At 38.5% G+C, this 16,423-nt stretch overlaps 4 protein-coding genes across 4 annotated transcripts; all 4 read right to left on the bottom strand.

Annotated features, from left to right (window-relative positions):
* Positions 1–117: 117 nt before the first annotated feature.
* LOC113673442 (fructose-2,6-bisphosphatase TIGAR B) lies at positions 118–3,104 on the bottom strand. Its single transcript, XM_027189859.2, has 5 exons — positions 2,959–3,104; positions 2,347–2,384; positions 1,485–1,603; positions 1,137–1,214; positions 118–858 (listed from the first exon to the last, which is right to left on the bottom strand). The coding sequence occupies exons 1-5, from the start codon at positions 3,030–3,032 to the stop codon at positions 352–354; spliced, it is 816 nt and encodes a 271-aa protein (XP_027045660.2). The 5' UTR covers positions 3,033–3,104; the 3' UTR covers positions 118–351.
* A 1,002-nt stretch (positions 3,105–4,106) lies between these two features.
* On the bottom strand, positions 4,107–6,039 carry LOC113673443 (uncharacterized). The gene has a single exon (XM_027189860.2). It carries the CDS (start codon positions 5,783–5,785, stop codon positions 5,063–5,065), a length of 723 nt encoding a protein of 240 aa, XP_027045661.2. The 5' UTR covers positions 5,786–6,039; the 3' UTR covers positions 4,107–5,062.
* Positions 6,040–8,609: 2,570 nt separating this feature from the next.
* Positions 8,610–9,857, bottom strand: LOC113673441 (uncharacterized). The gene has a single exon (XM_027189857.2). The coding sequence runs from the start codon at positions 9,705–9,707 to the stop codon at positions 8,832–8,834; it is 876 nt and encodes a 291-aa protein (XP_027045658.2). The 5' UTR covers positions 9,708–9,857; the 3' UTR covers positions 8,610–8,831.
* A 2,905-nt stretch (positions 9,858–12,762) lies between these two features.
* LOC113673514 (uncharacterized) lies at positions 12,763–16,022 on the bottom strand. The gene has a single exon (XM_027189929.2). It carries the CDS (start codon positions 15,438–15,440, stop codon positions 13,776–13,778), a length of 1,665 nt encoding a protein of 554 aa, XP_027045730.2. The 5' UTR covers positions 15,441–16,022; the 3' UTR covers positions 12,763–13,775.
* Positions 16,023–16,423: the final 401 nt, after the last annotated feature.

Here is a 16,423-nt window from a genome sequence, read left to right as displayed (position 1 = left end):
AGATTATACAAATACTTTCGCACCAATAGAGTCCGATTGCACGTTCAGGTTTGGCTTTAAAGTTCTTATATGAAGCATTTCGTACAATAAGCAGTCAATCTTGAACTTGATCACTCATTTTTGGTAAAAAAATATTTATTCAACCATTCGTCCATAGGTCATTCTATGGCCTATGATACAGTGGTATAGAGAGATCTAACCCCAACTATAATGTTCATTAAATTACTCTCAAAAAATATTGCAAAATCGTTTTAAATACCAGACTGGAATTAAAAAAAAAAACAAAACACCTCCAGGAACATCACCTGGAGACAATCATTTGGGAAATTCTTGTTTTGTATTTAACTTTTTTTAGCTAAGATGTTCTGCATTGTATAAATAAAAGCACTCAACAAACTCTGGTAATTTTGTTTCCTTTTTCAAATATATTTTCAACTTTGATAGGCCAGTGTTTGGAGAAGAAAATGAAATTCTCCTTTTGGATCCTGGAGGAAACTTTGAGGGTAAATCATCCATACAGTGGAGCAGAAGCTGCCTTATGAGTCCACCATGAGAAACAGCCAGAATATTAGCTAGCTGTGACATCTTTTCTTGTTTTTGTGTGACACATTTTGAGGTCTGTGGCTCATCAATGATTCTATCATTGACACAAATGTCATTCTGAATGGAACTGCTAGAGTCACTACAGTGTGAAGTTCCAATTTCATGTATTATGGAGTTCAAAAACTTTGTTGCTCTTTCTTTGAGTTCAGCAACTGTTTCTCCCCCCTTTGGTGTAAATATGTTTGTCTTCATATTGTTCTCTGCTGCCATTTGTTTAAACCTCTGGTTGGATACTCCTTCTGCTACACCATAACCCTGGGAACAGAAATAGAAAAAAAATTATTGTAAAATGTTTTTCATAAATAATTTCTTGTCTATTTCTACTTGCTCACTTCAAATTGAGACAAAAAAGAGACTGTAAGCAGTTTAACTACAATGAATCTATTTCTCGATGACTACTTACTATGTTATCACGATGAACTATTTTCAATCAATATAGGAAACAATTTATCAAAGGACAAACAAACCAAGGGCAGACTCTGAGAGGGTGAAACAAGAAGATGGTATGTACAAATTTAATATTCAATTCTCACTCTCTCTCGCAGACGAGAATCCTCTACAATCTTCATTTGAGAGCAGCAATTATTTTGATTGATAATCTCCTCTGCAGTCTGAAAGATGCAAAAAGAAATTATATTTACCAGTCAGCTAGGATATAAAACTAACATTCACCCACCAGGTCAGATAACAACAAAAACAACTGACTAATTGAAAATAACAACTAGGAAAATGAGGTACTTCTCTGGAACCAGATAAATCCTTCTTAAGCTTTCAACAAGAAAAAATTTCCACAGGAACAGTGGTAATTTTCATAAACTTTTCATCCACTCTCTACTGCTGCATGACCACTTCCACAACAAGGAAAAAATAGTTTGACATACCTTTCGAGCTCTTTTCAAATCACTTGAGTAAATGTGAGAGAAAACTTCATCATTTAACTTGTTTCCAGCAAGTTGGGCTTGTTTTATACCTTCATCTGAGAGCAAAGTATCTGTCTGCCCTGCAAAATGATTAAGTCAACTTGTCATCAACACTAATGAAATTATAGCTCAACCAGTCCAGATTTGTCACAATGAGAACTGAAACTTATCAACCACAAATAAAATATTTTCTCTCAACCATGACTGGTCTTAATGCATTCAAGACTGAATATCCAACACCTAAAACAGGGTAATATCCAAGTAACATTCCCAGTTTTCAGATATCACAGATGATTTGTAAAGAAAGTCTTCATTTACATCTAATTAAGAATGGCAGAGCCCTTTAGTGCCGTTGCAAAAGAAGAAGTCTTGCTCATTTATAACACCATTTCAGTCATCACCATAAAGTTAACATTCAATGCAGTAAACATTTTAATGCTAAGAATTTCATAAACTCCTGGTCTAACTCTTGTAAAAAAAAAAGTAATGGATGGCAAAAGCTATGACCTCCAACCAAATGAAACTAATGCTTATACATTTAATCTTAGACGTAACATTTCATCAAAGCTCAAAGGAGAGATACACTCTTGAAATTTAAAACTGTTTGCTTCTTGTAGCAGATGTCAGAATTGACAGCTATCCAAGAACAATTTTATACCAAATGGAGGCTTCTGTTTCTCTCTGTAAGAAAAATGTTCAAAATAGTTTGATGAAGGGAACCTTTCAAGTTTGACAACAAAAAAAACAGCCAATCAGGTTATTGTTTTTAATCAAAGTAACTATTTGTAGGATTTACAATCACAGACATTCAGCAAGTTTTCACCTTGAATGATGTTTGCCTTGTTTTGTGGAGTTTCACCACTACAAAAAAAATTTCAGAGTATAAAGAATCAGACAATAACATATAATGTAGTGTTTATCATGTTAAATTACATTGCTCATCTATATCAAATCTCGGTTCTGTCCCTCTGGTAATCATTATCCCAATCAGTTCATTTTCGAGGCTCTATAGTAAATAAATAAAATTTTAAAGAAGTAAGGAAGTTCGAAAGAAGGTTACTTATTTCCTCCACAAAACCCTGAAAACAACATTTTTTAACCAGACAAAAACCGAGCAAATTGCAAAGAACTATAAATCATCACAAAGTTCAGCCATGTTTGTTGGATTACGACACGTCACAGTAACATCTAATTAAAAACAAAATGTTCAGACGATGATTGTATGCGAAGCGTATTTCCCTCTTAAAGGGTTTTTAATGCAGCTACATGTCCCATAAATTTTATGCCTTAAAATCATGTGAAAGAGAAAAACAGACGTCCGATCGAGCTGTCCTAGGATGAAAAGCACTTTCAGACGGTCAACTCCACTAACTACAATTTTTGTTTGCTTATTTCAGTTCAAACAAAGGTTATGATAGAGAAGTTAACTACTCACTGTCTGACAAGGGTTAGAAGAATAAATGCCGCGCAGCTATCCCCTGCATCAGTTGCGTCCGCCATTTTGCTCATCGATACTTAATGGCGACGAAACATGTGTCCCACCCGTGCCTCCCCTCCACCACCACCACCACTACCCCGATCAAAATAAAATAGATTTGTGCGGTAGAGGCACCCTGGGTAAATTTCGGTTGTTGCGTGGAAAGGTTTTCATTCCTTTTTTTCCTCTTTTTTTCTTTTTCCTCTGTTTGGGTGATGAGAAAATTGAACTCTTTCACTATTTCTTGGCTTCATCATCCATTACTTTTATTTATTTTGTTGTGTTTTGTTTGGTTTTTATGTTTTTTCTTTTTCAAAATTTTCTACTACAAGAATCACTGTGGCATTTGATACATAAATAGTAAAAATAGTCACTTACTTCCTGTTATTAAGGGCTATAAATAACTACCTGTCAAATTCAAGATCAACCTAGGTTTTGCATGCTCATGAGCCAAGTTCTGCTCGGTTCAACATCTTGGGCAACAACTCTGCATTCTAAGAAACAGCTTTATCTCATAATTCAATCATCAATGCACCCTAAAAATGATCTTGTATCTCATCCTGTAAATGAGAATTGTTCCTTTAAGAACTGCATTTCTACAAAAATCACTGTGGTCCCAATCCTTCTTTTCAGTGGTAGCTGAAATCTTCAAGAGGGCAACACTCCATCAGTGTTGCATGTAAGGTAATTGTGTCTTGATTGCAAAATTGATACATGGACTTAAAAATTTCCCACCCTGGTATTGTTTTTAAGATTGTTTTGACAATCTAAATATTATATATCAGGACCCAGAAGGATGGTAGGTTCAGTCAATACTTTATCACATGACTATAACTAAGGTGCCTATCCACCAATTTCGGTCAAACTTTTCAGTTGCTAAAAATTAAATAAAATTAAGTTAAGATTGCTTCATTCTAAATGGCTGATAACCTTGAATGACCTGCAGTTGCATCCTAAACCACTATACCACTCTGGGCAACATCCTGTAAAAAAGGAAATAGGTTATAGCTGTTTATCATGACCCTTGGTGATCTGCCAGATGGTGTTTGATGACAAAAAACTGCTCTGCCAGATTTTCTTCTCAAAATTCAACATCTCAACATGCAGTCATTCAAGCATCCCTTTATTCAAACTACTTATATGCTTGCAAAAGGCTTGTAAATGAGATCAGTATACCATGATTTTCTCTCAGCAGTCTGGGAAGGTTGCCAAGGATTTGTAAAGAAATCTATAGAGATAACATGTCTGAATTCACATGGCAAGTGCAGACATTCTCCAGATATGCCTAATTAAGAATGTTGGAGAAAAGCCTACAGACCTCAACTTGTCCCTAATGCCCGTGGCACCATACCGTTCATAGTCCAAAAGGCAAAGTTAAATTTAAACCCCTCAGTCACAAGAAAATCTGCTGATTTACATATCAAAACTACCTCTCTCCCGCATGAGCATTTTAACTCTGTTGTTTGGAAACATTCCTCAGAGAATTACAGCATTGATTGAAAGAAACGCTAATGCCATTTACGGATACAACTATTCTTTAGGTCAACAGCCTAGTCTGTAGATAAGTACCTACAACTCTTAAAAATGCATTCCACAGAAAAGTGAATTGTGTTTACAAAATATTGGACCAAAGACGATATTTATTCAGTCGCGACCCATTACCCTCTTCGAGGAAACCGCATACACCAAAGATTTTGAAGAGCGATGCATACATTTGACGCTGTCGTGTGACGAATTAATAGCTTTGCCGCTGGCGCGGAAGATGACTTATTTATAAGTTGTCGCGATAGACAACTTATAAATCGATTTTTAAACAAAACAACTTGATCAAAGTAGTGACATTATTTCTCACAAATACATAAACCAGTCATCAAATTGACGCTCTAAAATATATGACGATGTTTACTTCTATATATTAATCTATATAAAACTGGCTGGTCACACGCAGCAAAGATGGGGCGAATATTTAAATTCCTCCAGCCTCTCAATCCAAGATATGCCGTGGTATCTTGACTGGCAGCGAATGCAAAACAGGTCAAACCTAGTCAAAGATATCTTCGCACTACCTTCTCTTCGACATACTAAAAGCTCTTCTAATGTGAGCGGGTCTGCTGAGTTCTCCGTTCAAGGTCTTTCCTTTGTCTTTGTCCTTTTTACTTTTGGATTTTTCTCCTTCGCCGATTTGTGTGGCCGACGTTATACTTGTAACATGGCTAAACAGACATGGCGTTGATATCTCAACTTTTTTTAGCTTGCGGAACTTTTTTAAACGTTCCCTGTTTGTAGTCGTGGGAAGTTTATTCAGTTCCGGAGCCGAAACAGACGACAGGATTTCTTGCACTGCAGCTTCGACCTCTTTTAAGAAAACATTGGCAGATTCCTCACAATTAAAGCGAAACCCCGCCATGGACCCGTCCCCATTAGAGAGCATCAACGTATGAAAGTTCTTTTGTTGTTCGTGGTAGTTAGAGTTCGAAGTGAGGGTTTCTTTCCAAGTCGCAAAGCCGCTATCTCTCTCTACTAAACTCACATGCACTCCTTTAGGATTCCTCGCCCCACAGTCTCCAGTGCTGATGACTAACACAGGCACTCCACTTCGCTCAAGGGTCCATTGATTCGAAGGACGATCGATGCTTGGCGGTTGCCAAAGATAAAGGCTTGCTGTTGTTCCGCACACCACAACGCGGTTCGATAAACAAGATAACGAGAGTTTGATCTTGAAAATATCTTTGTCCGATAAACGTTCGCTCAAGGCATTGTCACTAAGCGTCGTCCTCATGGACATGACTGATCGAAAACAGCGAATTCCAACAAGACGTGACCGACGGAGACTTCAAATTAAAAACAGTTCAATTTAAAATACAGACACTGTAGGCAGTGCACACCTCCGACTGACATCAACCGAAAAATTAGTAGCACCTCAAAGTTGTCACTTGATAATGCGCCATTTTGAGTGAGAGAGCGCCCTTGTGACAAATTCTCCGTTACTTTCTGTCGCTACAACTGAAGAAACCCTCTTTACGGAGAACATTCATTTACAATAGAGTACAAATGAAGAAGCTTAGTCACAGGAGTATGACGTCACGGCCTTTTTCGCTTTCGACGGATGTGACTGGGTGCGGTGAACTTCCGGTACAATCGCCTGAGTTGTGAGTCCCCAGACAGGACAACGAAAGGTTACGAGGATCGCAGATGGGTAAAATCAGGAGAAAAAGAGATAAAAAAATTTTTTTCCAAAATGAAATAAATCAGGAGGATTTTATTAAAGGGGCAGAAATGTATGACATACCAGAGGATCATAGAGGGTCATTCCTCCTTGCATACAACGTAAATGAAAGGAATGGAAAAGAAAATGAACCAAGTAGTTGCTCCACTTGCAATTTAACTAATCATATCACAAAACGTAACTTTAGCTTCTCTCCAGAGAGACGAAAAGTGGATCTGAATTCCCGTAAGCCGGATAGCGTAAATCATCCCAGGTGTTATGGCATGGCTCTGTAAATGTTTTAAAAAGAGATATCAACGGGGCTAGGATGGGATTATGTTAGAGAGGACTGGCGGCAAGCAATCACGAAAGCATAGATCAAATTACAGAGGGCGACTGGACACTACAAGTAGATTCTTGTACTCTTATCAATCACACATCATTTCAAAATGATTGTGCATTTCGAGGCTTGATCATTTGTTGCGTATTCATCTGAAATTAACTTTAAAAGCTTCTCTAGCAAGTATTTCACGGCTTGAATTTCTGATTGGTACCTCAATCTCGGTAATTAGGAAAACTGTGAGCTTCGTGTGATAGGTAGTGTCCTTGAATAAATAAACGAGAATTTTTCGAGCTAAATGAAAGGCGTATTGTGTTTATCATCCATCACATATTCTTTATTCGAATTTTTACCATTTTTATGTTTCATGCGCAGTTGCGGAAATAAGATTTTGTTCCTGTGACAACTAAATGAAAAAAAGACGGATGGCATCACAGAGGAAAATTCTGCTGCATCACTGAATGGAAAGTTGCCAATCTTTACGTTCTCTAATAACCACAAATCTGCTCTTTGACGAAGAATATTTTGATACATTTCGCTTATTTTTTTACCGTCCGGAACTCCTTACTGATAGGACGGATGACATGCCGTAAACAAGTAAATGCAAAAAGTTTACAAGTTTTATGTGAGCCGGAAATTTGTGCTGTCAGGTAATTTGACCGAACAACGCCTGATCAAGTGTCATGTCTCGTGGCAGTATTGGCGTAAATCAGGTAAATTTCACAAAGTAAATACTGTTCTGATCAGCTTCGCTATTTGATTTTGGTAAAAATCGGGTAACTTTCTTTTCTTTATTTTGCAATGTCGTCTGTTGTTTGCTTGTTTAGCTGTTTGTTATTTCTTGCGCCTTCTCTCGTCTCTTCACACCTCCTGGGTTCCTGGTCTCGCCGTCCCGAAAGCTTGTGGCTATCGTCGATATTTTTCAGTCTCTTGTTCAGTGAATTTCATTTCCGATCCCTCTAAGTTAAAGTGAGTATTTGACTGGAGATCATTGAAACTAGCCAAATCTGAGTCAGTTCACAATGTTGTTCGTCTTTCAGTAAAAGCATCCGGTGTTGATATAGCTAAAATGGTTCGTGTCGACATTTTACTCAAACGGAAACGATACACAAACAGAAAAATAGTTCACTGAAGATGAAGCGCTTGAATCATTTTGATAATGAACGTGTAAAGAATTTTGACGAGAGTCTTGACAAACCTGTCGTTAACCAAGGTGTTTTGTTGAATTTTAATGTTTCCGAGGTTATTCTATATAAGTTACTTAATCAGCAACTATTTAATACAAAGGTTTCCTTATCAGCTCATTTCCCATCCAGGTCGAGTGTCCCCTAAGTACTCTCCTTACCACAGCACTTGGTCCGATATATTACGAAACTCGAACTTGAATTTTCTCAGACTGTTTAAGTCCTTCGACATTTATTATTACCCAAAATCTCGTCGAAAACTGCAGTACTGTTTTCGAAGAGGAATCGTGAATTGCCCACGGTTGATTTGACCTCAAAGTTTATCTTTCACATGCCAAAGCTAAGTCATCACTTACCACAATGATAGCCTATAAGGAAAGCCACCCACTGGTGACCACATTTTATTGTGTTGGAAGCCGGCACCGGACATGTGTCACTGATGAAGTACTGAGGTTTGGGGCGACGTAATTATGTAGAAACTTCCTGCGAATAAATGCATGCAATTTATCCCAGGAAAATTTTACGAGAGGAAAATTACATTTTATGAAACCGGATTCGAAATTGGGATGTCGGGATAAGATTCCCAGTGGTTAGAACCTGTTGAAATCTGTTTACGGTATCTTTTGACTTGTAAATAAATGACTAATTAGAGGTAATTATTCATCAATACAGAATTGGTCTGTTTAAAGTCTGTGATTTTACGCAGTGTTGAGTCCAATATTAGCTCGACTACACTAAGGAGACACGTCTGAGAATTAAATACCAGCAGCTTTATTTTTCTCAATAAATTAACTTGAGGAAAGAATTTCTGTACACAATCTGAAACTGATCTAATCTTTCTGTAGATATTATAAATCCTTTCTTAATTGCTCAGTTAATCTTTTCTGCATTATGAAGTCTTCTAGGTTTCCATTCACGCAGAGTTTAACATGATCATATTTTGAATATTAAATTTCACGCCGTCGACAACGCAATGTACTCCTTAACAAATCAAAGCTCTTGAACTTACATCAGTACCGTCACAACATATTTCATGGCAGCGTTTAAAATTTCTGTCGTTCATATTTAGCGTTTCTATTTTTCCTAAGGGATTTCAACTTATTTAAAGTTCGGTTGTACATAAATCGGTGACCATCAAGTCTCTTTTCTTAAACACAGGTTCTGTACATCGCCTAACCAAACTTAAACTGCGGTGTACGGGCCGCGGTTGGCAGGTGAAAAGTTTGTTGGATGGGTTTTCAAAGCGACTGATGTCGTTCATGGTTTTCTCGCACCCCTCAGTTATAGAGACGAGACGTCGATTGTTTTCTTGCGACGCAGTCTTTCCTTGAAACAGTGTCGCTGTTTGTCGTTCGGCTAATTGTCGTCCTTCGGTGCTGAACACTTGCTGTATCTGAATATTCGATAAGGCAACTGTACACCTTTCAAAAGCAGATTCGTGAGCGCGAGGATGCCTTGGTCTCGGGGCGACATTGAACGAGTGTGACCTTGAAGCCGGCTTATGTCCAGATACTTTTGATGCATCTTTACTGAGCGATTTTGATTGAGAAGAAAACACGCTCAGAGCCCGAAGAACAAGTCTCGCAATTGTTTCATTTTCGTAGCGAATCCCGGCCTTTTCATTAAAGTTTTTAGTACTATTAAAAGTGTGAAAAGTTGGCTGAGGTGACTCGATCCTTGTTAAGTCTGCAACTACCGTCTCTTTCCACACAACTGCGCGTGTTTTCAGGGAGGTCAAACAGACTTCAATCCTTTGGCCAAGGCTGTCGGTATTGTAGATTAAAGCAATTACTCCTCGGCCGACAGTACTCCATTTCTCTTTAGTTGGTCGTCGTAGAATGCTGAGCCGAATCTTGTAAACTAGTACCTCAGCCAAGCATGGGGCGATAACAATTTTATGACGAGGTGTGAGTGTCTTAGCCAAAGACTCTCTAATTCGTTGGATGTCTTCGTCAGTCAAAACCATCGTAGGCTTCATTGGAAATCGCTTTGTTACACCAAAACAAAGGTCTCAAGTGAAGCAGTGTCTCTAATACTGTTATTACAAACCAGATCTAAAGAGAAGTGTCCAATCAAACAAACAGATTACCGCACTTTAGTATCGCAGTCAATGTACGGGCAAGCCGAGATACGCTCAGTCGCTTTGGAATATTCGTGGCTGGCTGTTTGCGCTACAAGGGCTTGTGGATTTCCGCTTCGGTGAGAAATTATCTCGGAAATCAAGGCGTGGGAGTAAACAGAAGAGCCATGAGTCATATTTACATGACTGCGAGTTTGTAAAGCTCTGTTTGTCAACTTGTGGGCAGCGAGAATCCAGCACTTTCCTATGACAGCGTTCTTTGTCTTTTACTCTCGAGAAGACCTGGTAACAATTTTACAAAGAACAGAAGTTCGGGTAAAATATTTACCTTGGCTAAAGTTGAAATTGAAAGCTAATTATGGTTGACACCATAATGTGCGTATTTGCCCTTCGGCGGTACTAGTCTGCTCGTTATTCAAATTTCTATAGATTATATTGTGTGCAAAGCACAGCTCATTCAGTAAGAAGGTCAACAACGGATGTACAGAGCGCCGACTCCATTTGCACTGGCTGACACCTCGGATCAGCTTATTTTTGTTTGATTTAAGAGGATTGAGACAGTTTTCAAGCTAGTTATTGAAATGCGTATAAAAACCAATTTATCAACGTTTTGTTTAAAAGAGCGTGAATAAGTTCTGACAAAGCAGCACAATAGTCTTCCTGTCAAAATTTATTTATGCCGAAAAGCGGTCCTTTGGGAGAGAGAGCGTGAGGGCAGCGCAGAGTTAGAGCGTGACGCGTGATATTTAGGGAACGATCAATTAGTCCGTAACCCGTGCTTTCAATAAGACTTATCAAATGCGAAATGCTTATCTTCCAGCTTTTATCACGAGCCTTCAACTTTTGAAGAGTCTTGTACACTCCTTTCCGTACGCTTCCTCCTGGGACTTCCTTTTTCTTCTCAGTTTTCCAATTTATTTTTCTTCTCAAGATAGCCTGTTCTACTTAGTTCTTTCTCCTCATCAAACAACTACAACCCAACTTTGTCTGCCCTACAAGTTGTTCACGCACTGTTCGTCTACTCGAAAGTTTTCTCTTATCACCGTGTTTCTCTTAGTTTTCTAACTAGTGGTCAAAAAAAAATTTAGAATTTGACGGCAGGTGGTAAAACGTGAATCGTGTCCAAAGGTATGGATGATCCGTGAGTGACTTGTTCTTTCACATATCAGTCAAAATAAATTTGATTTTTTTAAACCGTCAGCCTGTTAGTGTAAAAACGTTAAATACTGAGATGGTAGTTCGGAATTTTTGCACACGAACGGAAAATTTAAGCATTGATGACCTCTAGATTTAAATCAAGAGAGTTTCTGAATCCGAGGTAATTTGATAAAAGATGTGATTATCACATTTCTTAAGAAAAAACAAAACAAAAAATATTCAGTACAGCTGATGAAAGATCCATCCCTGCCTCAACGTCGAGACAAAGCTAGGCGCGAAGGTTGGTTAGAAAAGGGAGCCTAAGCTTTGGTCGACAGGCTAGGTTCAGCAACCTGACAGAACACACAACTCTTTCTATACTACCGTTACTCAAGATTTCGAATCCCTAATGACAATCACAAGAAATTCTAAACTTTAAACGTATCAGCACTCTTACCGGAAGCCGGGGTTAGATGACCACAAGCTTCGAAAACGAATCTTTTTATGCCAATTCAATTGCAGCCCTAAAGTTCCAGTTTTCATCTTTCCTGCCGAATCCCAGGTAATAATAAAAAATGTTTCTGTAAATGTATCAGGATTCGTTAATATAATGCCTACGATTTTTAAAATTGAAAATGAATCTGCACTCACCGTTTAAACACCGTTCCACGTAGCCCACCTGTGGTTGCCATAACCTAATATCCGAAACTTTGTGATCTAAATATAATTAACTAATCCGCGAAAGTAATAGCGAAAATATCTTGCTTTAATGCTATGTAACAGTGATCCGGCCAACCTACAATTTTCCCTCAACCACTTCGATCTCTCTGATACTCTGGCCCTTTCAAGGTTCCCTACAAGAAGTAAGTTCACAGAAGATTCAAGAAATCTTTGCCTGGAGAGAAGTTAAAAATAAATTTAGCTAAAAATTTCTCTTTGTTAGTTAACCGGATAACGACCTGCCCTTTCCTATCTTCTTAATGGTTTTGGGAGGAATTTTAAGATCACGTTCGTAATTCTATCCAAAATCTTTGAACTAACAAAGGGGTGAAAAAAAGGAAAAAAAAAAAAGGTGAGCACTAACACGGTTGAAAAAAAAATTACGAAACGATTGCCCTTCAATAAGTCACCAAGTTCAACAACCACATCTGGTGGACTCACCCAAGTAGCTCTTTAACATATAATTGATAACTGCTTTCTCGAAAACGTAAAAAAGCGACTGTTTTATGTATAATAAGTCTCGTTGTGCTTCTCGTGACATGCATGCATTAAGTACTCGAAGAAGACGGTCGTGAAAATATCGGATCCACGTCGGTATCTGCGCAAATGCTCACCAAATACTTCTCTAACACAACAACGATCAATTGTTGTCAAGTTAGAGAAAATGTTGGAATAGGGGAGGGGTCGGTGTGCAGTTGCTCAGATACTGACACTGATTCAAAATATCGGCTTCTCAGTCTTATTTGAGCTGGTTGGTAAAATTACGAATAGATGGGAATTCTGGCTGAGACAGTTTTTTCGTAAAATATTTGCTAGGAATTTTGTTATTAACTTGTGATAACAGGCAAAATAACCTTGACGTTTTGATGGCCGACAATCACTCATCACGGCGTCCTTTTTCTGAGCTCATCTACCCAACAGAGCAGGCGTAATTTTGGCGAGCGAGTGCTCGTTAATTTACGGCCGCCACCTTTGATTTTAATGGCAGTGGAAGGCTGGGAAGAGAAAGAAATTTTTACCAAGGGGACGGTGGACGGTCAACAATGAGGAGAGGGGTGGGGGTAGGGGAGTGGTTCTCAAAAATGATGCAAAATAATCAGGCTAAAGGATTTAATACTTTAATTCTTAGACAAAGATTGTCTTGTTAATGGAAACCTTGTCTATAATCTGATGCAATGAGTCCATGCAATTTTAAATATCGATATACAGAGTACTTTGTAAGAATAATTCTTCTAAAATTATCTTTCCACCCTTTTTGAATTTCTTCAAACTCCCAAGATCTGATTAGCAGACAACCATTTCCTCTTTTAATAGATTATCTAAACTAATCTAAAAATAAGTGAAGATAATCTGTTGTTATATTCTGACACCATACTCTGGTTAATTTTCATTTCTCCTCAAGACTAATGCATTGAAGTTGTACCATGAGGTTGCATGTTCATCCTAATAATTAACCAAAGATTTCACTCTTTAATTCCTGGAGGTGATTAACAAGTAACTTCTCTCTGTAATATCCATACATTATCTAGAAAACAAGTGATGAGAATACTCAAATTTAGCAGGTTAAAGTTGTTATCTTAATCTAACACAAATTTCCCTGACTAAGTTACAAGGAAATGTGTAGCAGCTAGAAGGGAGAATCACAAAACAGATCTTGAGAGTAAAATGGTTCAGGATAAAGCCCATAAACTTGTCCTCCAGTTCCCAGTTATCCTGAAAACTTTAAATATGGCAAAACAATAAATACAATTTCTTCCTAAGTTTATTTTGAAATTTATAGTGACTCTTACTTTTCTTCCCTTGTAAGATGAAGTTCTAAAGAAGGAAATAACTTTTCCAGTCAAATAACACAGACGAACAAACAAATGATGGATACTATGACAATAATGTCATTTGCCTTTAACTGAGTCACATGGCTCTACAATAAAATCTGCTCACTTTGAGCACTTATTGGAGATTCAAATTTCCATAGTAAAAAAATGTTTGTCTCTACCAACTCAATCCTTCTTTGTGGCAAAATACTTTTCACAGCACAAACTTTACTTGATCTGAAAAAAGAAATCTCAGAATGTCTGAGAAACAGGGTATACTATATTACTCTGCATTTTCCTATGCAGTTTGCTCATTCTTTTTGTGAGAAAGAATTTGGAAAAAAAGGGATTTATTAAAGCACACCACTAAGCTTGCCCCACAAGCAGAAAGCACAACATGTGCTGGCTCTTCAGCAGTTTCAATTCTTGAAATCATTTCCCCATCTGGTTTAAAGGCCACAATTGAATTACCACTACAGTCACAAACTAGAATTACATTGTTGATTACATCAGCAGTTATGCCAACTGGGTCTAAGAGATCCCTGTTTCCAAAATCAAGGAGAAATTTACCATTACTGTCAAAGACCATGATGCATTCAAGATCACCATCAGTCACAAAGAACTTCCCATGGTGATAAACAACATCTTGAGGGCAAGCCAGTTTATCTTTGCCAAAACTAAATAGAAATCTTCTATCAGGGCTGTAGACCAGAATACAAGATTGCACTTCATCTTCAGGCTCATCGCAGCAGTCTCGAGGACTTGAGGTCACCAACAGGCGGCCACTACCATCTGTTGAAATCCTTGTAAACTTCACAGAGTCATTTGGTGCTTTGACATATTTTTTGATAAATGTACCTTCTTTGTCGTAGTGAAGAAGGCGATTACATTCTCGGTTCACAACAATTATTTCTTCATCTTTGGAAAATGTTATGTCCCACAAGTCACCGTATCTAATACGGAATGATGTAAGGTAGTCTAATTGTGAAGAGAAGACATGTACATGCCTTTCCTCTTCATCGAGTGCCGCAATCTCACCTGATACACTGGACACCGCAAAGGCAAAAGTAAAGAATTCAGTTTCGATCGTCTTTGTTACTTCTCCGCAAGTGCCATAGTCAATCAATCCAGCACTGGCTCCAGCGTGGATGTATTTTGTAACAGACATTGTCAATGTCCCGAGCATTTCAACGCATTTCTCATCTAATTCTAACACCTGAAAATGATTGTAGTATATTTCTGCTTGGCTAGATAGCTTCCTAGCTTCAAGAGTTCTTGTATCCAAAGTTGAGCTTATTTCTTTTAACTGCTCCTCTAACACATCTCCGAACTTTAAAATCTTTTCAATGTCATCCCCACTGAGAATTTCATTTGCTTGCTGGATGGAGCTTCTCGCTTTTTGAAATAAATCGATCATGTCTTCCCTCTGTTTTCGAAGGGAGTCAGTGTCGTAGTTTTCAGTCATAAAATCGTCAAGCTGAGAAAGCAGAATTTTCCTTTTATCATTTATGAACTGAATAATATTATCAGCCATTGTGTTGATCTCACATATCATAGCTTGGCTCTGCTCGGTCGCTTTATCGTAACAATCTTCCATATCCTTGACTGCTTTTTCTGCTGCCTCTACCCGCTCTTTACAAAATCTCAAGGCTTCAGTAACAGCTTTTTTCTCTTTCCTTGCGGGAGTGTTATCGATCAGACGCAGCAAAAGATGGTTTGTGGGGAAGGCCGACACCCCTAGGGGGGGAAGAAACGATTCTTCTCGACACTGAGGACATGAAATCGTAATACTGTTTCTACGAACCATGTTCTGCAAACACCGCTCACAAACGTTATGTGCACAGCTTGGAAGACATTTTGGTTCCTGAAATTCTTCTAAACAGACAGGACAAGTGGTTTCGTCTCCCATAATACTCAAAACTTTCTGAAATTCCTCATGTTCGGATCGAGAGACGCCCGCCATTGCTGCCAGCTGGAATATTATCCACGTTTCAGTGATTATGCAACTTAGTGCCCAGTTTCCTCACGAGAAAGCAGGTAATTTCGTGTTAACAACTAAGTTTAAAACGTAAATTGGCCATCGTAAAGACTAAAAAAGCTGACGTTTTGGGCGTTAGCCCTTCCTCCATCGCTCTGACGAAGGGATAACGCTCGAAACGTCAGCTTTTTTACTCTTTACGGCGGCCAGTTTGCGTTTTCAACTCAGTTGTTAACACTAAATTACCTGCTATACTCTCTCACCGACGCAGCACCACAGTTTCTTTAGAAACCTACCCCCTTTATACATTCCTCACGAAAGTTGGACTGATACAAGTCACGTGGGTAACTTTGTGCGGGATAATTTGGTAAACCAACCAGAGAAGTACTTTTAGACCAACAAGGATAAGGAGAGTTGAAAGATGTCAATTGTAAATGAGCGCACATCTAGCTTGAGATGTATCAATGGCAACACAGTCCAGAAAAAAATTACTATGATAGGGTTCTTTATAAACTTGAAAGAACATGGTCATGGCCTCCTGCTACATTAAAATATAAGGTGATGTAGCTCCCCCCACACCCTCCCTCCCCCCCCAAAAAAAAAGTTAATGAAAACATTCAAAAAAGGTAGAATATATGAAATAGGGAGGGTAGGCAAAAGTTTGGTAAAGTCTTCACCTGATCCAAGTGGGTCACCCAGCCTAAACTTATCCTGGTTTCTATGGCATGATGTGATTAAGATTATTACTCCTCCCTCCTGGATTCCGCCCAGTCCATTGCAGGGGTTCCTCCAGCATTTTATCAGGCTTCACTGACTATCCACCAATACCCAGTCATACTCTTGAGTAGAGAGACACATGGTGAAATTCAGGTGTTTAGCACATGCCCAAGATCACAGTGCAATGACCCCACATGTCTTGAACCTGGACTTCTTCACCAAGAGTCTAGTGCTCTTACCACTTGCCCACC

Source organism: Pocillopora damicornis, chromosome 2 (assembly GCF_964200805.1).
Source record: "Pocillopora damicornis chromosome 2, jaPocDami1.2, whole genome shotgun sequence".
In the NCBI taxonomy this organism is placed as follows: Eukaryota; Metazoa; Cnidaria; class Anthozoa; order Scleractinia; family Pocilloporidae; genus Pocillopora; species Pocillopora damicornis.
The sequence above is the reverse complement of the archived record's forward strand: the minus strand, read 5'-3'. Positions and strand labels throughout refer to the sequence as shown.

Coding starts and splice junctions, on each gene's coding strand:
- LOC113673442 (XM_027189859.2), bottom strand. CDS start 3,032: ATGAGCAAAATGGCGGACGCAACTGATGCAGGGGATAGCTGCGCGGCA. Junction 1,215..1,484: donor ATTTGAAAAGAGCTCGAAAG/GTATGTCAAACT, acceptor TGCATCTTTCAG/ACTGCAGAGGAGATTATCAA. Junction 859..1,136: donor ATTCTCGTCTGCGAGAGAGA/GTGAGAATTGAA, acceptor TTCTGTTCCCAG/GGTTATGGTGTAGCAGAAGG.
- LOC113673443 (XM_027189860.2), bottom strand. CDS start 5,785: ATGTCCATGAGGACGACGCTTAGTGACAATGCCTTGAGCGAACGTTTA.
- LOC113673441 (XM_027189857.2), bottom strand. CDS start 9,707: ATGAAGCCTACGATGGTTTTGACTGACGAAGACATCCAACGAATTAGA.
- LOC113673514 (XM_027189929.2), bottom strand. CDS start 15,440: ATGGCGGGCGTCTCTCGATCCGAACATGAGGAATTTCAGAAAGTTTTG.